The following is a 17,555-nucleotide window of genomic DNA, read 5'->3' on the forward strand; positions in this document are numbered from 1 at the left end:
ACATACCTACATGTGAGCAAACTGTTCGAACTGACACTTCTCTGAAGATGTTTGCAAGTAGCCAATGGCAAGGGAAAAGATACAGGCCTTGTCTGTCATCAGGGGAGGGGACATCTAATTGAGTTAGTTTAATAACCGCTAGAACCAAAGGATGCCAGCCACCTGGGCAAGACTGTGGAATGGCCGCAGCTCTTATACAGAGTTTCTCCTGGTCAAGGCACCTGTAACTGAAATCCTCCTCATCCACTCAGAAGAAGTAAAAGGATCCAGTCACAGGAAGCCTTGAATCCGGAGGCTGTCACAGCTGTACTCATCAGAGCCCCAAATGGAAAGAAATCAGGTGTCTATCACCGGCAGGTAAAGGAACAGACTTTCTACGGTGTGGTTATACAGGTGAGGGCAGCCAGGTACACGTGTCCAGGAAGGTCCATGGTCCCAGGCAGACCCTCATCAGGGAATATGTGTGGTCCATGGGTGGCACAGCTGACCCGCAGGATCAGAGGCAGGGGCTCTTCCACTGGATAACTCCTGCGTCCATTCTCAGGCAAACCACTTGAATACCTCAGTGTCTGCCTCTTGGGAGATCAAACCAAGATAGAACTACTCTCTGGACAAAGACCAGGCTCTAAGCGATCACGTGGCCCTAGTCATTCTGGGCCCTGGGATCCCCAGTCTCCTCTCCAAGAACCCCTCCCTGCTCTACTCCAGGACCCCTTATGGCACTGATTACAGCTGTGCTGTGACTGCGTTCGTGTGTCCCTCAAGTCTGTCTCCTCTGGCCACCAGGGAACCCCTGGGCAGCAGCCTCCGTTGGCTCAAGGACCTACCCCAGAGCACAGCTGTGACCAGTTGGATCAGGGATGTGCCACATAGCTAGGTCAGCCATTCTCTGCCAGGAGGTGCATTCCTACTGATAACCTGAAAGGAGGGGCTCTCTAGCCTTGGTAAGGGGGTGCTTTTCAACCTTCCTCTCTGGGGTTCTGAGTGTAGATGCCCAGTATGCTCCTGGTGGTGAGTGTGCTGGACAACTGGGCCGGACGTGAGGTGTGTGTGTAGGAGGGGGACAAGCAGAGCAGGGAACTGGGGCTCAGTATCTGTTCAGGTGAAAATGAAACCTCAGGGTTAAGGGTCAAGGATGAGAGGCCTTCATGGCCGTGAGCTCATGTTTTGGTCATGTGTTTGTGGGTGTCTTGTCTCTATGAGTGGGGGTTTCTTGTAGATTCACTTGAAGACACCATGATGAGAGTGTGTTTGGTATGTGTGGGGGTGAGTGACATCTAGGATATTAAAGACAGTATCCTCAGCCCTGGGAAAAGATCTGTGAATAAGGAGCCCTTTACAAAAGGCCACACTGGGGCTATGCAGGCAGCTGAGGGCCCAGGTCCCTCTTCCACACCTAGCTCCACACGGTCATAGGAGATTCTGGCAAGCACTTTATTGAATATTCCCAAATATTCAGTAAAATTCAGTGGCCTGCGGACTGCAGTTCCATCGGAAGGTGATTCGCATCCTGTTTCCACAAGGTTCCATTTGTGGGGAGAGGGGCAGCTTCACCCCGATCCTTCCGGCCTGGCCTGGCTACATCATCAGCTTTGCTGGCCCTAGGCCTTGCACAGTCTTTTCGCTCTTGCTATATTTCCAGCCTTTCCAGGAGGGCGCGGTCTGGTTGAGAGGACGCTCACAACTTGTTCTTAGGACACCGTTGCAGGGCTTCCCTCAGGGCCTCGGCCAGACGGTCGACATTCTCTGTGGTGGCGTTCCCGCCCAGGAGGCCTATCCGCAGCACCTGATAGGAATGGAGCAGGCAGACGTCAGCCTGTGTCTGCAGCCTCTTGTCTGTTAGGAGCTGGTGGTTAGCGTGAGGTAATTTTATCACACGGGATCAGCATCCATCTGGTATGCAGATGGGGAGTAGCCTTGTGCATGCCACTCAGGGGCCAGAGCCAGCCCTCCTCACTGTACCCAAAACATGGAGTTCAGGGGCATGGCCAGGGACGGTCACACAGCATTCAGAATGGACCTGGTAAATGTGTGACCTCCCTACTATGGTGGAGAGGGCTGAGGATATTCTACTTGAAGTGATCAGGCTGTTTGGGCCCTGCAGTGACCCAACACAGTGGGACTTGATAAGAGGAAGGAGTGTCTAGTGCCTCTGGCTACAAAGCCCTGGCTTTCCAGAAGCCTCCTCACCTTCTCCTCAGTGGGCCCAAGACCGCCAGAGATTTCAATGCTGAAGCGGTTCAGTACGTAGCTGACGATGTCCCTCCAGTCGTAGCCGGCAGGCACAAACACGGTGGTGATTGTGGGGAGCCGGATTTCCTGCAAGAAGCACCAGGCTTAACCGTATGGACTGGGGCCCTTCGTACCCTTCAGGGACACTCCTATTCTCTGATGGTGCTCTGGCTGCTTGATCTGTGCGGGCTTTTAGAGTCTAGAGAAAGGGCCAGAGGAAAACAGCTTGCCAGTCAGCCGTTGGCTACCACAGGGAACACTTGGCAGGGAACAGGAGCCATCTGGAGATTGCCAAGGGCCTAAAGAGGTTCCCCCTCCCCCTCGGCTTCTGGAGGCTCACATCCCTCTGAAACATGGTGCTTGGTCTCACCAATTGATCATAGCCTCACCCTCCCCATTGTACTAGTGCCTGGATCAGGCAACCACTGCCCGCACCCGCCTCCCAAGGGCTCCTCACCGGGTCCTTCACAAACAACTTCAAGCCCAGCTCCTGCAGGCGTTTGTGCAGATGTGCTGTGGCCTCCCTGTGACGCCGCCAGGAATTCTCCAGGCCCTGTGGGGAAAAGGTGGCCATGACAGCAGGCAGGTGCTAGCCCCTCTATTGCCTAGATACACTTGGTAACAACTTCTGGAACCCCAGGCTCTGAGGAGACAAGAGCTTATGTTGGGCCAACTTGAGGAAAGAGGATATTTTCTGGGTCTGGGAGGGAAAGAAGTGGGTCCTGGCCTCCTAAGGGTACCCAGTGGGCCCTGGGAAGACAGGCAGGGCACATTTCAAAAGGTAGGCTGCCACTGGAGGAAGCTGGGATCGCTGGCCACGTGGGTTTGGTGTGATCAGAGTCAGCTCCCATTCATCCTGACCCTGGACCTAAGGAACTGTGATATGTAACCTCTAGGAACAGTCCTTCCTACTCTGGCTCCCACGATCACTCCTAGGTCATATTTTGCCCACCATTAACTTCTTCCCACTGACCACTAGATCTTGCCATCTTCTTAGCACACTGAGCTTACCTCTTTGCCAATACTCTCCCTTCTTCCATTTTAGGGTCTCAGTATGTAGCTCAGGCTAGCCACAAACTCTTGATCCTGCATCAACATCCTGAGTGCTGGGATTACAGGTAGGTGCCACCTCACTTGGCTACCCAGGACTTCTTTCTTTTCCCTGTCCAGTTCATGCCCTAGTTTTTGCTCCACAGGGATGTGTCCCCAGCTCAGGGTCCTAGCCAGGGTGTAGGTGACTGTCTAGATCATGGGTCACTTCATTTTTAACCCAATTCTCATACAGCGACTTCATGAGTGGTCCTTAGAATTCGAACATGTTAACCAGAGCCCAGGGCTCTTCCTGGCCTCTGTGGCCGGCAATTGTCTGTGAGGGACACCAGGACTCAGAGGAAGGTGGCCAGGTTTTGGTTATTTTTTTCTCTCCTGTGACCTATGGAACCAACTGGGCCCATAGCCACACCTCACCTCCATTTCCTGAGAGTGGATTTTGCACTGGACACAACCGCTGACCCAGTTGGCCTGGAACCTGCACATGCCTGCAGAGGGTCAACCCCTTCTCTGGTGAGAACTGCAGTCGCCAGGAGTGTCCCAAGGGCTTGTGTGGAAACTATCTTGGCTAGCAAGGCAGGAGCTGCAAGTGGTGTTGGCATGTGTCTGTCAGTGACGTTTATAATGAAACCCAAGGAAGCTGAGCATGGTGGTGCATGCTTATAATCCCAGAACATGGGAGGTAGATGCAGGATAATTGGGAATTCAAGGCTAGCCTGGAACTAAGTTTGAGGCTAGCCTGGGCTACATGACGCTCTAGCTTTTTTTTTTTTTCTTCAGGCTCCATCTGGCCCATGTGATATCTTCAGACTTGTAATAGAGTAAGTATAGGCCTTGACCTTGAACTTAGATTTCCCAGCTTCTAGAAACTATCAGCCAATATTTAACTATAAGGTATTCTTCCTGTGGCATAAACAGACTAAGATAGCCCTTTATCTGCTAACTGCTTGGCTGTATGTGCTCCATTTCTGAGACCCCCTCTCACCACACCTACCTCTCTCGGATCCCCCACTTAATTCCGAGGAACCTCTCCCTTGGATCTCCACTATGATCTGCTCAGTCACTGAAGGGTCAGACCAGAGTGTGCCTCTGTTTGCCCTGGGCTCTGTCTTCCCAGTCTACCCACAGCCTGTGCTCCAGATTCCTCTTTGAAGAAGCCATCCCTTCCCTGCCCCTCACTCCTTAAGAGGACCTCCATCTTCCTGGCTACACCATAGCTTCCTTAGGTCTGTTGGCAAACAGATTCATTGCTGTCTTAGGAATCCTCTTGTCTCCTTTCTCTAGAGCAATCTGAGGGAGTCACGGGAAAGGAAGTAGCCCTCAGGTCCAGTCTGAGGTGCACTCCGGCCTGAGGCCTTCCTTTTCCTCCCTCTCCACTTCTTTTTCTTCTTCCCATTAGGGTGAAGTCCCTACTATTACCTGCTCTGCAATGAGTGCCAGGCTCTCCCTCAGGCAGTATAAGCTGGTGACAGGCATGGTGTGATGAATTCTGGGGAACACAAAAAGAGCCTGCTTCAATGTCATGGTAGAGACTGGGCCGGGAGCTGACTGTCCCACTCAGACAGCTCTGTGACAGGAGCTGGCCATGTCCCGGGGGGCACTTCCTGTTTCAGAGTCACAGAGTTAGGAATGCCAGGGAGGGAAGACCCACACAGGGCTTGGCAATATGTACAGGAAGGAGAAGAGGAGAAATACATGGTTGGTCGCCATCTTCCCTCCAGGACTCCATGTCCTTGTGAAGCCAGCACTGGACGCTTTCTCCCTAATAGTCTAGAGCATCATTGTGGTACCCTGTCTTGGGTTTGGTACAAGACCTCTCAGGATCATGACTGAGGTGGCCTATGGAACCCCTGGTTTACCTTCCAAGAGAGGTAAACTGAGACCTGGAATGAAAAGATAGTCAGGTGCAAAAGAACTGAGGGAGGACACGGATTATAGACATGGTAGTGGGGGCTGTTTATTAGGCCTGAGCCTCTGGGCCAGGTGGCAAGTGGGACCTCAATTTAATGGCTATCACAGGAGTCCTCAATTAGAACATGGGGCTCAAAGACACAAGTTCTGGAATACAGAAATTGACATGCATGGCTAATAGGAGGCTGGGTGCAGAGTGGGCAGTCACCCCACCACCCTCATCCCTGGGCCTGCCCGATACTCACACTCTGGTCTTTCCCTCACAGCCCCACAACTTGGCCAAGTATGTGATGTCTGTGTAGAAGGAGACTGGCTTTGTCTTCCGGGAGTAGACCTTGCGTCTGGACAAGAGAAGCCTGAGTAAGCACCTATCTGCCTTTGGCTTGTGGGCGCTCTGGGGTTGCAGATGTGGGGTGCAGGGGCAGATAGCCTGTTGTGGAACTTGTGTTCATGGGACCTTGTGAGTCCAGGCGGGACATGAGTTCTCAAACTGCCCAACCCTCCGGGGTCTGCACGATTGCGACTGTCCCATGGGTTCCCAAACCCAGGGCCTCACTACTCTTGGTCTCTTCATTTCTCCCACTTCCAACCACAGCTCTGTCCTGTCCCCTAATCCTTCCCCTGACCCCTGATGACCTTCCTCCCTTCCTACACAGCCCTCAGCCCCGACTTTCTCTATGACACTGTTGGTGTCCGACATGGCAGCCCGGAAGAACTCCTGAGCATACCAAATCGACTCACTTGGGTCGGGACTCAAAGGCTGACTGGCGGTCATTACCCGCTGTTGTCTCTCTTTCATCACTTTGTCTCTTCCTCCAACCCCCATTATCTAGGCCCAGGATCCAGATGCCAGGATCCTGAGATGATGGTGGGACAGAGTGGGGTGGGGGACTTGTGCCTCACTCTGGCAGCTCCTATGCCAACGTCCGGAAGCTGAGCAGAGGTTGAAGGGTGGGTACTGGGCTCTGAACATCCAGACACATTAGATCACCCCTTAGAGTGACCTCTGGAACTTCCAGAATGCCAGCCTTTGATCCTACCCACGGCCCAGGGTCCGCCATGTGTCCTCCCCTTTTCCCCCCGTGAGACATCTTCAGAGCATCTTGGCTTTTAGGACATCCCAGCAGGGTGTGCAGGGAGAGGTTTCAACAGGAAGCCTTTTCCTCCCTCCCTCTTGTGGTCAGCCACGCCCCCATCAGAATCCCAAAGCGAGGCATGGACCACTCACTTGGCCTTGTCGTTGAAGGAGATGAGGGAGACCCCTGGTGGGGCATTCAGGACCTTCTGAGAGCCAGAGTACATGACGTCAATACCTAGGGTGGGGATGGAGAAGGGGGTGTCTGAGACCCCACAGAAGAATCCAACAAATAGGTGTGCTTGTCCAGTCTGTGCCATACTCTGCGATTGGTGGACCGAGATTTCTCTGATATGTGGAAACCAGGAGGAGCATGGGAGAGACCTGGCTTCGGATATCAGCCCTGGTTTGTCACACTTGTGGTCTCAGGCTGGAGCCTCTTAGCGAGGCCTTTCTAATCTCTGTGAACCGGTCGAGCATGGGCAGTACAGCAAGGTGTCTGCAGGATGTCCCTGATGCCTGCAGCTCTGGAGTCACTGCATCTGATATGCAAGCCCAGCCCTTCCTTGACCTGTCTGCTCCTGCTGCAGCTGGAGAACCTCCTATCCTCACCCTCACCCCCACCCCCCCAGTAGCAGCTTCCTCCTGCGGCACCTCCGCCCCCTACACACACCCTATCTCATGGTCTGGCATAAACTCAGGGGGTTGACTCACTTCAGAGTCTGCTGTCCCAGGGATATGGTATATGAGTGATGTGTCCCCAAAGGATGATTCATTGAAAAGTTGGTCTTTAGTGTGGAATGGGAGGTTGGGACCGCTAAGAGGCAGGGCCTATTGGGATGTTATTGGGTCACTGACTCTCTGCAGGAATTGACCCTGCCTAGTTCTCAGAAAAGGGCTGCTAGGAAAGAACACGCCTTTCCCTTCCTGGTCTCTGGCTCCTCACCCTGTGATTTCTTCCTCTTGCTTTACTCTTACTGTGTTGCTCTCCTCCAGGAGGGGATCCAGCCAGGACCCATGCCAGAGACCCTGCCATGCTGTTTGAACCTTCTGGCAAATGCAAACTACATAGCCTCTTTTGCCAGGGCCTGTGGAGACAGGGCCACAAACCCTGTGATGGTCAGGTGGTGGTTTCTACAAGAACTGTCATACCGAGTCTTCTGTAGCCTCAGAGTTTGTCAGTGTGTGTGACCTGGAATATGGGGTAGGGGTGTTGTCTGAGGCATGCTCTTACCTTGTTGGTCCATGTAGATAGGGGCCCCACCCAGTGATGCCACAGAGTCCACCAGGAGTAGGCACTGGTACCTGGAGGAAGCAGCACAGTGAAGCAGGGGGCATTGTGGGAGTTCGGATTTCAGCCTAAACTGGGCGTCTGGTGTGGGTGGGGTGGGGGGATGGCTTGAAAGTCTTTGGAAGGTCAGAGGGGAAGCAGGGAAGGGTCCCTTTCACTTCTTATGTGGGGTTCCCTCGCTGAAGTGCTCCTTGAAGCCAGAAGCAGCTATAGCACTGGGCAGGTATCTATACTGGGGCCTGGGTGAGCGGGTCATGACCCAGATGTCTCTGCCACTGGACCTCTTGGAGATAAATGAGAGTCAGCCTAGGTAACCAGGGTTCTGAGTGCCAAGAGCTAGGGTGAGTCCCAGCAAGCTGGCAGCGCAAAAGTCTGGGCTTCCCTCTTGCCTCTACCAATAGCCACACACTTGGCCCCCTGCCACAGACACGCAGCCTTTAGAGGCCAGAGTCCAGCTCAAGCAATATCGAGTATATTCATCCCCTTCCACCCAGGTTTCCTCACAGAACCATGAAAGTGCAGTCCTAGGCAAGGCTTGAACCTGTCTAATTAGGCTCCATGCATGAGCAGGACTCTACGTGGAGTTCTTTCAGTGGGGGTCCTGCCCCTATGGGCTCCACATCCCTGAGGGCCATGGTGGCTCTGGCAAGGTCCCCTTTTGGCCTGTGGTCAGCTTTATGGACAACACTGCTGTCTTATAGAGGGCCTACCATGCCCTGGAACAGTTCCCGTAAACCCCTGTGTGGGCTTGAGGAAAAAATGCAGGCAAGAGGCTAGCTTCAGGGCCAGGCAACTCTGGACAAGGTAGGAGCAGGCTTCGAGATGCGAGGGCAGGGCAGCACCAGCCTTTGCCAGCTGTGGGATGCCCGAGTCAGTACCACTTTAATGGTATCTGGCTGCAGGGTACTTGGTTCTATCACAGCCTCTGGGTCCTCATCAAATAAAATAATAAGACACATATTCGGCCTGATATGGACAAAGCCACCCATACCGTGTGACAGTGGCAGCTGGGACACCTTGTCACTGGAAGCCCTGCAGCTCCCTGACAGCAACCTCCAGCCAGGCTTTGTGCTTTGCTCTGTCCTGGTCCTGCCAGGCCAGGCCAGCCTTACCTGTGGCAGAGCTCCCCGAAACCATCCAGGGGCTGCAGCACACCGGTGGATGACTCCCCGTGGGTCAGGAACAGCAATACCGGCTTGTGCTGAGCCAGGCCCTGAGGGACAGAGGTGACAGCTCTGAGCAGGACTTACGGAGACCTCTCCCTGAATCAGCCATCTCCTTTCAGAGGGACACTGGCTTGCGGGGGCAGGGCCAGGATCCTCCACATATTCCCAGCTTCCTCCCTAATTGAATAGGCCAACCTAGGAATAGGCACATGATGCGCCTCACCCTTTCCTGTCAGAGCACGCTGATGGAGGGAACAGAGGAGAAGGCACGGCTGAGAAGAGTGGCCAGCAGCCTGCTGCCTTGCAGTCTGTAGGTTGGGACTGGCCTCACCCGCACTGAGGGGCTGGCACCCTGGAGTTCAGTAACAGGTCATGCCTCCCTGAGCCCACACCCCTGAGGCCTCGCTGGCCCTGCTCACAGGACTGCATCCCAGACTCCGTTTTGTTTTTAGACAGAGGAAGACTGATCTTGGGGACAGAAGCCCCTTCCACGGCCAGTCCTAGAGACACTAAGAAGTCAAGCCATAGGCCTCAGAATCCCAGCCCAACCCCACCAACGATGATGCAGGGTCTCAGTACCTCCTCCACCTCCTGCAGTGTGTAATGTTCTCCAGGCTGCTTGATCATCTGGTGCACACGGGCTCCTGAGGACAGGGACACAATGGGTCGTGAGTTAGACATCGTGTGGGGGAGGGGAAGACCTGAAGGAGCTGAAGGGGTTTGCAACCCCAAAGGAAGAACAACAATATCAACCAACCAGACCCCCGCCCCCAGAACTCCCGGGGACTAACCACCAACCAAAGAGTACACATGGAGGGACCCTTGGCCCCAGCCCCAAGTGTAGCACAGGATGGCCTTATCGCACAGCAACGGGAGGGGAGCCCCTTGGTCCTGTGAAGGCTCAATGCCCCAGCGTAGGGGAGGTGCTAGAGTGGTGAGGTGGGAGTGGGTGGTGGGTGAGGGAACACCCTCATAGAGGCAAAGAGGATGGGGGGATGGGATGGGGTGCAGAGGGGGACAAGGAAGGGGAGGGGACATTTGTAATGTAAATAAATAAAATAACCAATAAAAAATTAACACACACAAAGAAATAATGTGGGGGACCCACATGGCTTTACCACAGGTGAAGTGGAGCATGCTCTGTGAGGCCTGCTTTTCCACAGATGCAGCACTGTCCTGGCCTCCAGGGCTTTGAGTCCAGAGCTTTATGGTGGCGGGGGTAGGGTGGGTGTGGCCCTCCCTCCACAGGCTGAGGAGGCCATGGGCAGCCTTATCACACCAATAGTATCTATCTGAGGTGACTTTGAGCACCGCAGGTGGTAGGGGATCCTACCTAACCCTAGCACTGTTCTCAGATAGCCAACATCACTTGATGGAAGGCTGGCTGAGGGACGAGAAGATGAAGCAGGCCTTGACCTGTGGATCTAGGAACACTGGGACCCAAGCACCTGTCCTGATTCTTGTCTCTGAGTCCTATGCCACATGAACCTGCTCACAATCAGAGTCCTAGCAGGGGACAAGTCTTGAACCACCCGAGTCTCAGTGAAGGGGAACTGTTCCCAGGTCCGCATTTTATAGGGGACATAGGCTCTGAGATTTGGGGAGAGAATCAGCCTCTGAAATTCCAGGCTTCCCGAGGACCTCAGAGAGCTTCTGGGGCTCAGCCCAGGGGGTTCCCTGTAACACCTCTTCCACACATTTCAAAAATAATCTTCTCCTAACTGGACAAGGCCAGTCTGCTAAGGCTGGGAGAATGTCTTCATGTCTGCTTGGAAGAGGCAGCATCCCATCTGGGGAGGTGGAGGCCTTAGGGCCACAGGAAGGAGTGCCTAGTCGGATAGAACAGGCACACTGATCTGGTGGAGATACCTTCAGGATTCCCCCGAGACCTCTGGAGGGATAATGCGCATGCGCAAGATCAGAGACCACTCTCCCTTACCAATGCGCTCAGCCATCTCTGCAGCCCGCATTCCCCAGATGCCGTTAGTCCCGACTAGAAAGGAGTCTCCAGGCTCTAGAAGGTTGAACAGGGCAGTCTCCATGGCGCAGTGTCCTGAACCGCTGACAACCAGTGAGAGGGGGTTCCTGGTCTGGAACACATACTGGATACCTTGCTTGATCTCCTCCATGATCTAGACAGCGGGCACACAGGTCAGATCCTCTCCTCTTCCGGCTACCGAGTGGTTGCCACCCCTAGACAGAGGCTGCCGCCGCCAAGGCCTACCTGAAACATCTCTTTTTGCATGTGGCCAATCATCCTCAGACTTCCGGCCGCCAGCACACGGGGAGCCAGGTCGGAGGGCCCCGGACCCAACAGGAGCCTCTTAGGAACAGACAGGGGCTTGCTCAGGGCCTCAGGGGGTGGCACCAGCAGCTGCTGCGAGCCCATGGTCCTTACCCAACCTGCCGCTCTGGAGCCCAGCGTCACACTGGCCTTGGTCAACATCCGGAACATTTCCCAGCTAGCTCTGCGCTGAACTCAGAGGCAAGGCCTGGTTGGCGAGTCCCGGTTGCTCCGGCCCTTTTATTGTCATTTTAACCCTGATCGATGTTTGTCCTTCTGTCAGGGTGGACAGGACAGTGAGGTGTGAACCTTCCACGGGGGGAGGGGAGCCTCTTGTGTTCTGTCAAAGAACAACAGTATGAAAAGCCTCTCACCCCTCTCCCTGGGTCCCCTCGCAGCTCGGCCAGGGGTCTGAAAGTTTCTTCAAGAATCAAAGAGCAAGTGTCTGAGGCTTGCAGGACTGACTATTGCAAGCACGGGCTTCCATACCAGCCAGGGTGGGTGTGGCTGTGCTCCAACACAGCCTCGTTCATTTGGTGCTGCCTGTATATGCAAGGTGCAGGACTACCCAGTGCGCGTGGGCTAGCCTCTCAGGGTCTGAAGAAAACCGACCGTCCCTCACTAGCATCCCCAGTCCCCAGTAGCTCCTCACACGGGTTGGGTTCGTGAGCTCCTGCCTCATTCATGCTGGGCATTTGGCTGGCTAGGAAGAAAATAAAAAAGAGCACATGAAGTTGGGACTGGAAAACTGGAGGGGAATATGGAGGAAATTGAATTGGAGAGATGAGAAAGAAGTGGGTCTAATCAAAGCGCATCGCACGCATGTATGACATTTCTGACGCCTGAAGTCAGAAAAATCAACACACAAATCCTCTAAAAAGATTTGAAAGACAAAATGTCATATTTTTTATGTCGATAGCTAAAAATGGCTAATTGCAGATACTGCTTTATAACGGTGGACAAAAACGTCCATTGAGTCTCAGCTGTTGGAGAGGGAGAGATAAGGAATCAACTATGCAGAATATTTTAATGTTCTAACTACAATGTTTTGTTTATATTCTGCCTTTCAGTAAAGGAATATCTTTATCAAGAATGTGTATGGGGACTGATGAGATGGCTCAGTGCTTAAGAGTACTGGCTGCTCTTCCAGAGGTCCTGAGTTTAAATCCCAGCAACCACATAGTGGCTCACGACCATCTGTAATGGGATTTGATGCCCTCTTCTGGTGTGTCTGATGACAGCAAAGTGTATTCATATAAATAAATCTTTAGAGAGAGAGAGAGAGAGAGAGAGAGAGAGAGAGAGAGAGAGAGAGAGAGTATCATTCATATTAAAAAAAGGTATGGGGCCCAGTGGGACCCAGAGACTGCATTTGCTGTCCAGGCTTGGCTGATGAACAGGTGCATTTCAGCAAGTATGTGTGTGTGTGTGTGTGTAGATTCCACGGAATCCTTCCTCTCACATACATGTTCATACACAAGTCACATTCACAGAACTCACATTTATACACACAATGCCTCGCACACTTACACATAGAACTCATAAATTCTCACTCTGTGTGTGTGCGTGTGTGTATGTGTGTGTGTGTGTGTGTATGCATACATACATGTGTGTGCATGCGTACCTGTGTTCACTGGGGCAACATTCAGGAAGAATAGATGAAACTCAGGTTTCTAAAGCGGAAAAGACATCCTAAACTGAGGTCCTGGGAAGTAAGGAGGCTACACAACCGTTGTCCCTCCCTGCTTCAGTGAAGCCCCGCCCCTGCATCCCATCCCTGCATCCCACCCGACAAGGTGTGGAAGCTAACCTCTGAAGACTAGGTTTGCTAACCACAGTTAGCAATTTCCTCATGGTGATCAGGATCCAGGCTGTAGCCTTGTAGGACCTGAGGCCCCTCTGAAGGGACAACCCTGTACTTTGACAATTGAGGACAGTGAGGTCACATGCATCCAAACACAAGCAGCCTGAAAGCAGTGGTGCCCCCAGGGACCGGATCCTGAGCTGGACAGAGCACAGGGTACAGGCTGACTGGCCAGGCACCTGGGCTGCGGGATTCCAGGGTCACCATTGACACCAAGCCTCTAGACTCGGTGACATAGCTAAGGACCTCCTGCCTTCTGAGCCATCTCTCCTTCTCCAGGGTGGCACCCTCGCTCAGCCCAACTCTGCTACAGCCTCCTTGCCTTTGAGCCCCTCCTCTTTGCTCCAGGATCCTGACCCAGCTCCACCAAGCCCTAGTGACCGGGCTTTTCTGAACCGTTATCTCTTGCTGGCTCTCTGGGTCTTGGATGGCCTTGTCTCTTTCATCCCCTTAAGTTCTCCCTCTAGGAATCCTTGCCCCTTTCTTGGCTCCGTCCCCTCTTGGAATCCTGGGAACTGTCCATCACTGTCCTAGCATGCGCTTCTCCACTTCTCCATGCTTTTGGAAGTTCTCCTTCAGAGCACATGAGTATGTGTAACACAATCTGTCCCTTCCCTCCAGGACTCCCTCACAAACACCGTGCCGCTCTGGGTGGCTTGTGGGAGGTAAGGAAAGTGAAGAGTCACTCAGAGGTATGGGTGCAGCCCATCTGGAGGCAGGGAGGAATGCACTTTGCTCAGGGCTGAAGCGGGCTCACCTGTGCTAACACCCAGGAACCAGAGGAGCTGTTGCAACCTCAGGAGGGTGTTGTCACAGGCCCCGCACTGATTGGGAGCTGGGGTGCTGACCACAACAAACATCAGCTCAGGTAACGACCTCGGTTTCCCTGGAGATAAGGGTCACCCGGGCCTGGCAGCGCCAACCCCCACGTCAAGCTGGAAGAAGCATCCTGGAGTCCGTGTGTCACATGGGAACCGAAAGTGTGTCACAGATGGGCCTTAACCAGCCGTGTGTGAGAGGGTGGGCGTGTCCGATCCACAGAGAACCTGGGTGGTTGAGGGGTCCCAGTAGGGTCCCAGGTCTCCAAACAGAGTCCCACGTGGGGCCCCGCACTTGTCACTCTGTACCATGATCTGAAACACTGAAAGCAGCTGCTCTGGCCTGCGGGTCCAGAATTCATACACTAAAGCAGTGTGTTCCCTGACCCTAGAGTGTGCTGCACAAGCTCTAATGTCTTCTTCTGTTGTAGGGCCCCTTACTTCTCCTAAAGGCTGCCTGCTTCTGCCTATGTCTCCAAGAAACACTGTTCTGTGACTTCTAGGCTGGAGTGGCCATTGAGACCAAAAAGTTCATCTCTCTGATACACACACACACACACACACACACACACACACACACACACATGTAGGTATGTATATATATATATGTATATATATGTATGTGCATAGGTACATATATATGTGTGTATGTCTATGTCTATGTGTATGTCTATGTGTATATGTATATATCACAAGATTTTGTGTTTAGACTCTTTATTAAGAGATGTATTAGTTTTTCCAATTTTAAGGGGTGACTTTTACTATTTGGGAATTTTATACACTCACGTAATGTGTTTAGATCAAACCCATCCCCTGCCCTTCCCTCCAATTCTCTTCAATCCCCCTCCAAACCCACAGCTTTAGCTGGAGGAGAGAACTCTCCATGTCTGCCAGCCACCTGACTGCTGTGCAGCTCTGTAGGGGATGAGGGTCCCAGCCCAAGCGTCCGGCTTCAGGTCAGGATCTGGGTGGCCGAAGTTGGTCTTTGCCAGGTGTATGTCCCTCAGAATCAATCCCACCAAGCAGCTCCTAACCAGACCCGATGACCTGGGTGCCTGTTTCTGTGGGTGGTGACAAGTACCACGGGCCAATGTCCTGACCACCTGTCACATGTGGCGAAGTTTCCTCATCTGTACCCAGTGCTCAGGACACAAGGTACCTAGACATGAAACGCAGACACACATGCCAGTCTCAGCATGGAAGACATACCCCTGGAGGGCTTGGTAACCAGCTAGAAGAAGGAAGCACAGGCTGGATCTCTCTGAGCAGAGGTGTCACATCCTAGGGTAGATGTCAGGGGCCCACGGTGTGAGACTAGGGAGGAGGAGAGGGAGGAGGAAATGATGTAATTACACTATCATATATAAAAGTGTAAAAAGCTAAGTAAAAAAAAAAAAGAAAGAAAGAAAAGACAACTTAAGCCTTTAAAGACTTGAGGTCTACCCTAACCCATCTGCCTCCAGGCCCTGTGGCTGCTTATTCAGGGCTGAGTTCTGAATCCCATTCTCTTACTCTCCTATGCTGCCTTATATGAGACACATCTGCATCTTCCAGATCCACATCTGCATTTCCCAGCAAGGGCACAGATGCTCTGTCTCAAAGGGGTGACTTGAGTCTGTGGCAAATGAGTTTAAGACAGGAACCAGGTCTCCCCCCTGGTCCCTAACACCCTAAACAGTGCTCACCCCTCCTACTGCCCTTATCAGCTTGATGGGCAAGGGGTACGGTTCTTCCTTAAGATTTGGGCACAACCCCCAAACTCAGCAAGCCCAGTAGCTAGATATCAGGGGGTGTCCCTGGGGCCTGACAGTGTTCCTCTCCTTGGCCCTATTGGTCCAGAAACCTCTTCATGGGTGTGACACAATGTACCTGGGTCCCTAGATCAGGAATCCTCAACTCCATCCTCAAAACCGTCCCAAGTCCCCCTCCCCAGGTGCTGTGGAAGGAGGCCCCCTGTGGGCTTGGCCTCCTGGAGGTGATGATGACAACTCAGAAACCTGCTGGAGCAGCCACAGCCTAGGACAGTTACAGTCACGGAAAGCAAACGAAGCAGGTAAGACACTAGCCTAGAGGCTTCAGAGATGGGGATGCAGACACCTCCATCTTGGACAGCGTGGGCATTTGTCATCACAGCCACGGCAGGGGAGGGGACATTAGTCACCTCCAAAGCCAGGCTCACCTAGGGTTTTGTCACCAACACCTGTAGGCTCCAAACTCCAAAGCACATAGCTGCTCACCTCCTAAGTGTCCATCCCAGCTTCTACCCAGTCTGGGTCCTCGAGCCCATGACTGTTCTGTCCACGGCTTCTCTGCCTCATGGCGACTCCACAGCTCACATTACACTGCTCCTCTGAGGGCCATCACTGTCTCTTTCCCAGGCTCACATTGTTCCTCTCCTTGGTAAACCCCCCAAAGACTTTAGAAACTTTAAAGTAGGGAACACACAGGAAAAGGGACAATTCCTCATTCAAACGCTCGCCATTCACACAGACTTCTGAGTGCTATGTCAATATCAAACCTCAGCAAAGAATTTACAAGGCCTTATGGCCGCCTGCCAGTCAAGTGCAGGCTGAGTAACCAGGCAGGTGCCCTGCCACGCCCAGACTTGCCTCGGGAGCAATTCCCTTCCTCCCCTGGTTTCTGTGGAAAGGTCTCGAAACTTTCTGAGGCTGGGAAGGCTTCTAATTTGGAGAACCTGGCCCTACAGTGCTCCTATGCCTGACCATTTGGAGCATTTAGGGACACTGTCCAACAGGCAGAGAATCAGGTCCACTGTCTTAATCTGCATGGTTAAGGATCTACATGGTATGTGTGTGTGTGTGTGTGTGTGTGTGTGTGTGTGTGTGTATGGTGAGGGATCAGGAGGTGGGTGCTATCCACCAGCATCTGAGGGATTCTGGAAGATTGATAGATAAACTGAAAGAAGATGCTAGAACTCATTGCCATCTGGGTTCCCTGGCCTGTCCTGGGATCCCCTGATGTTTCTTTGGGTCTTCTGGGTTTTTGAGTATTCTCCTGGACTCTGAAAATCTCCCTAAGCTCCTGTGGTCTCCTGGGATCGCTTTGACCCTCCTTCACTCTCACTGGTCTCCCCTGGCCTCTCCTGGGACCCCGACCATCCTTTGGGTCTTCTGGCTTTCCTTGGATTCCCCTAGGATTCCTCTGATCTTCCTTACCTCCTGTTCTCCCCTGACATTCCTTGGGGTTCTCTGACCCTCCCTAAGTTCTCCTGGGATTCTCACGACCTTCTCTGATTCTCCCTGGTCTCCCCTGACCTTCCCTGGAATCTTCTGACTGCCCACAGGCTCTCTTGGGCTCTCTCGGGCTCCTCTTTTCCTGACCCTCTTTTGGATTCCAGTAATCCTCCAAGGTTTCCCTGGTCTTAGTGTCCCTTGCCTCTTTGAGTGACTTGAACTTTGTACCCTTTCCTTGTAATAAGCCACAGCTGTGAGTTGGCCTCAACATAGCAGGCACCTGCCTGGCACCCAGGTCAGCAGCGACACTGAGAACCCCAGAATGACCTGTGGATCAGGACAAGGCAGGAGAGCTCAGGATTCCCTGGGGGTGGGGGATCATGAGGCTCAGAAAGCCTGTAGTGGAATTCACTCTCCCCAAGGAGTTATCAGCCAGGATGCTGTGTGCTCCCTATGGAAACAGCGACACCCAGTGGCTCAGGCATTTCCAGGCCTGAGGGGACTGTGGGGAAGGAGACGTTCATCCCAATGGTAGCCAAAGAAGCTGAGAGACAGAGAGGGATCCAGGACAACAGAGAGTCCCCTGGAAACACGGTCCATCATGCATCAATGGTTTAATCCATTGATTAGGTCAGAGTTCTCTCAAGGACAGGGTCTACTAGTGAGGGCA

General features: G+C 53.0%; 1 protein-coding gene across 1 annotated transcript; it reads right to left on the reverse strand.

Moving 5' to 3' along the window:
• Window positions 1–1,678: 1,678 nt before the first annotated feature.
• On the reverse strand, window positions 1,679–11,180 carry Agxt (alanine--glyoxylate aminotransferase). Its single transcript, XM_052193511.1, has 11 exons — window positions 10,950–11,180; window positions 10,665–10,857; window positions 9,305–9,369; window positions 8,672–8,772; window positions 7,503–7,573; window positions 6,422–6,506; window positions 5,439–5,534; window positions 4,702–4,771; window positions 2,690–2,785; window positions 2,191–2,319; window positions 1,679–1,786 (listed from the first exon to the last, which is right to left on the reverse strand). The coding sequence occupies exons 1-11, from the start codon at window positions 11,178–11,180 to the stop codon at window positions 1,679–1,681; spliced, it is 1,245 nt and encodes a 414-aa protein (XP_052049471.1).
• Between the last annotated feature and the right edge of the window lie 6,375 nt (window positions 11,181–17,555).

Source organism: Apodemus sylvaticus, chromosome 9, assembly GCF_947179515.1.
Source record: "Apodemus sylvaticus chromosome 9, mApoSyl1.1, whole genome shotgun sequence".
NCBI classification, from domain to species: domain Eukaryota; kingdom Metazoa; phylum Chordata; class Mammalia; order Rodentia; family Muridae; genus Apodemus; species Apodemus sylvaticus.

Bases quoted from the DNA above. Each gene is read 5' to 3' on its own strand.
- Agxt (XM_052193511.1), bottom strand. From the start codon at position 11,180: ATGTTCCGGATGTTGACCAAGGCCAGTGTGACGCTGGGCTCCAGAGCG. The intron at 9,370-10,664 runs GTAAGGGAGAGT...CCCTGTCCTCAG, and splicing joins AGAGATGGCTGAGCGCATTG to GAGCCCGTGTGCACCAGATG. The intron at 6,507-7,502 runs GTAAGAGCATGC...TCCCCACCCTAG, and splicing joins TATCTACATGGACCAACAAG to GTATTGACGTCATGTACTCT.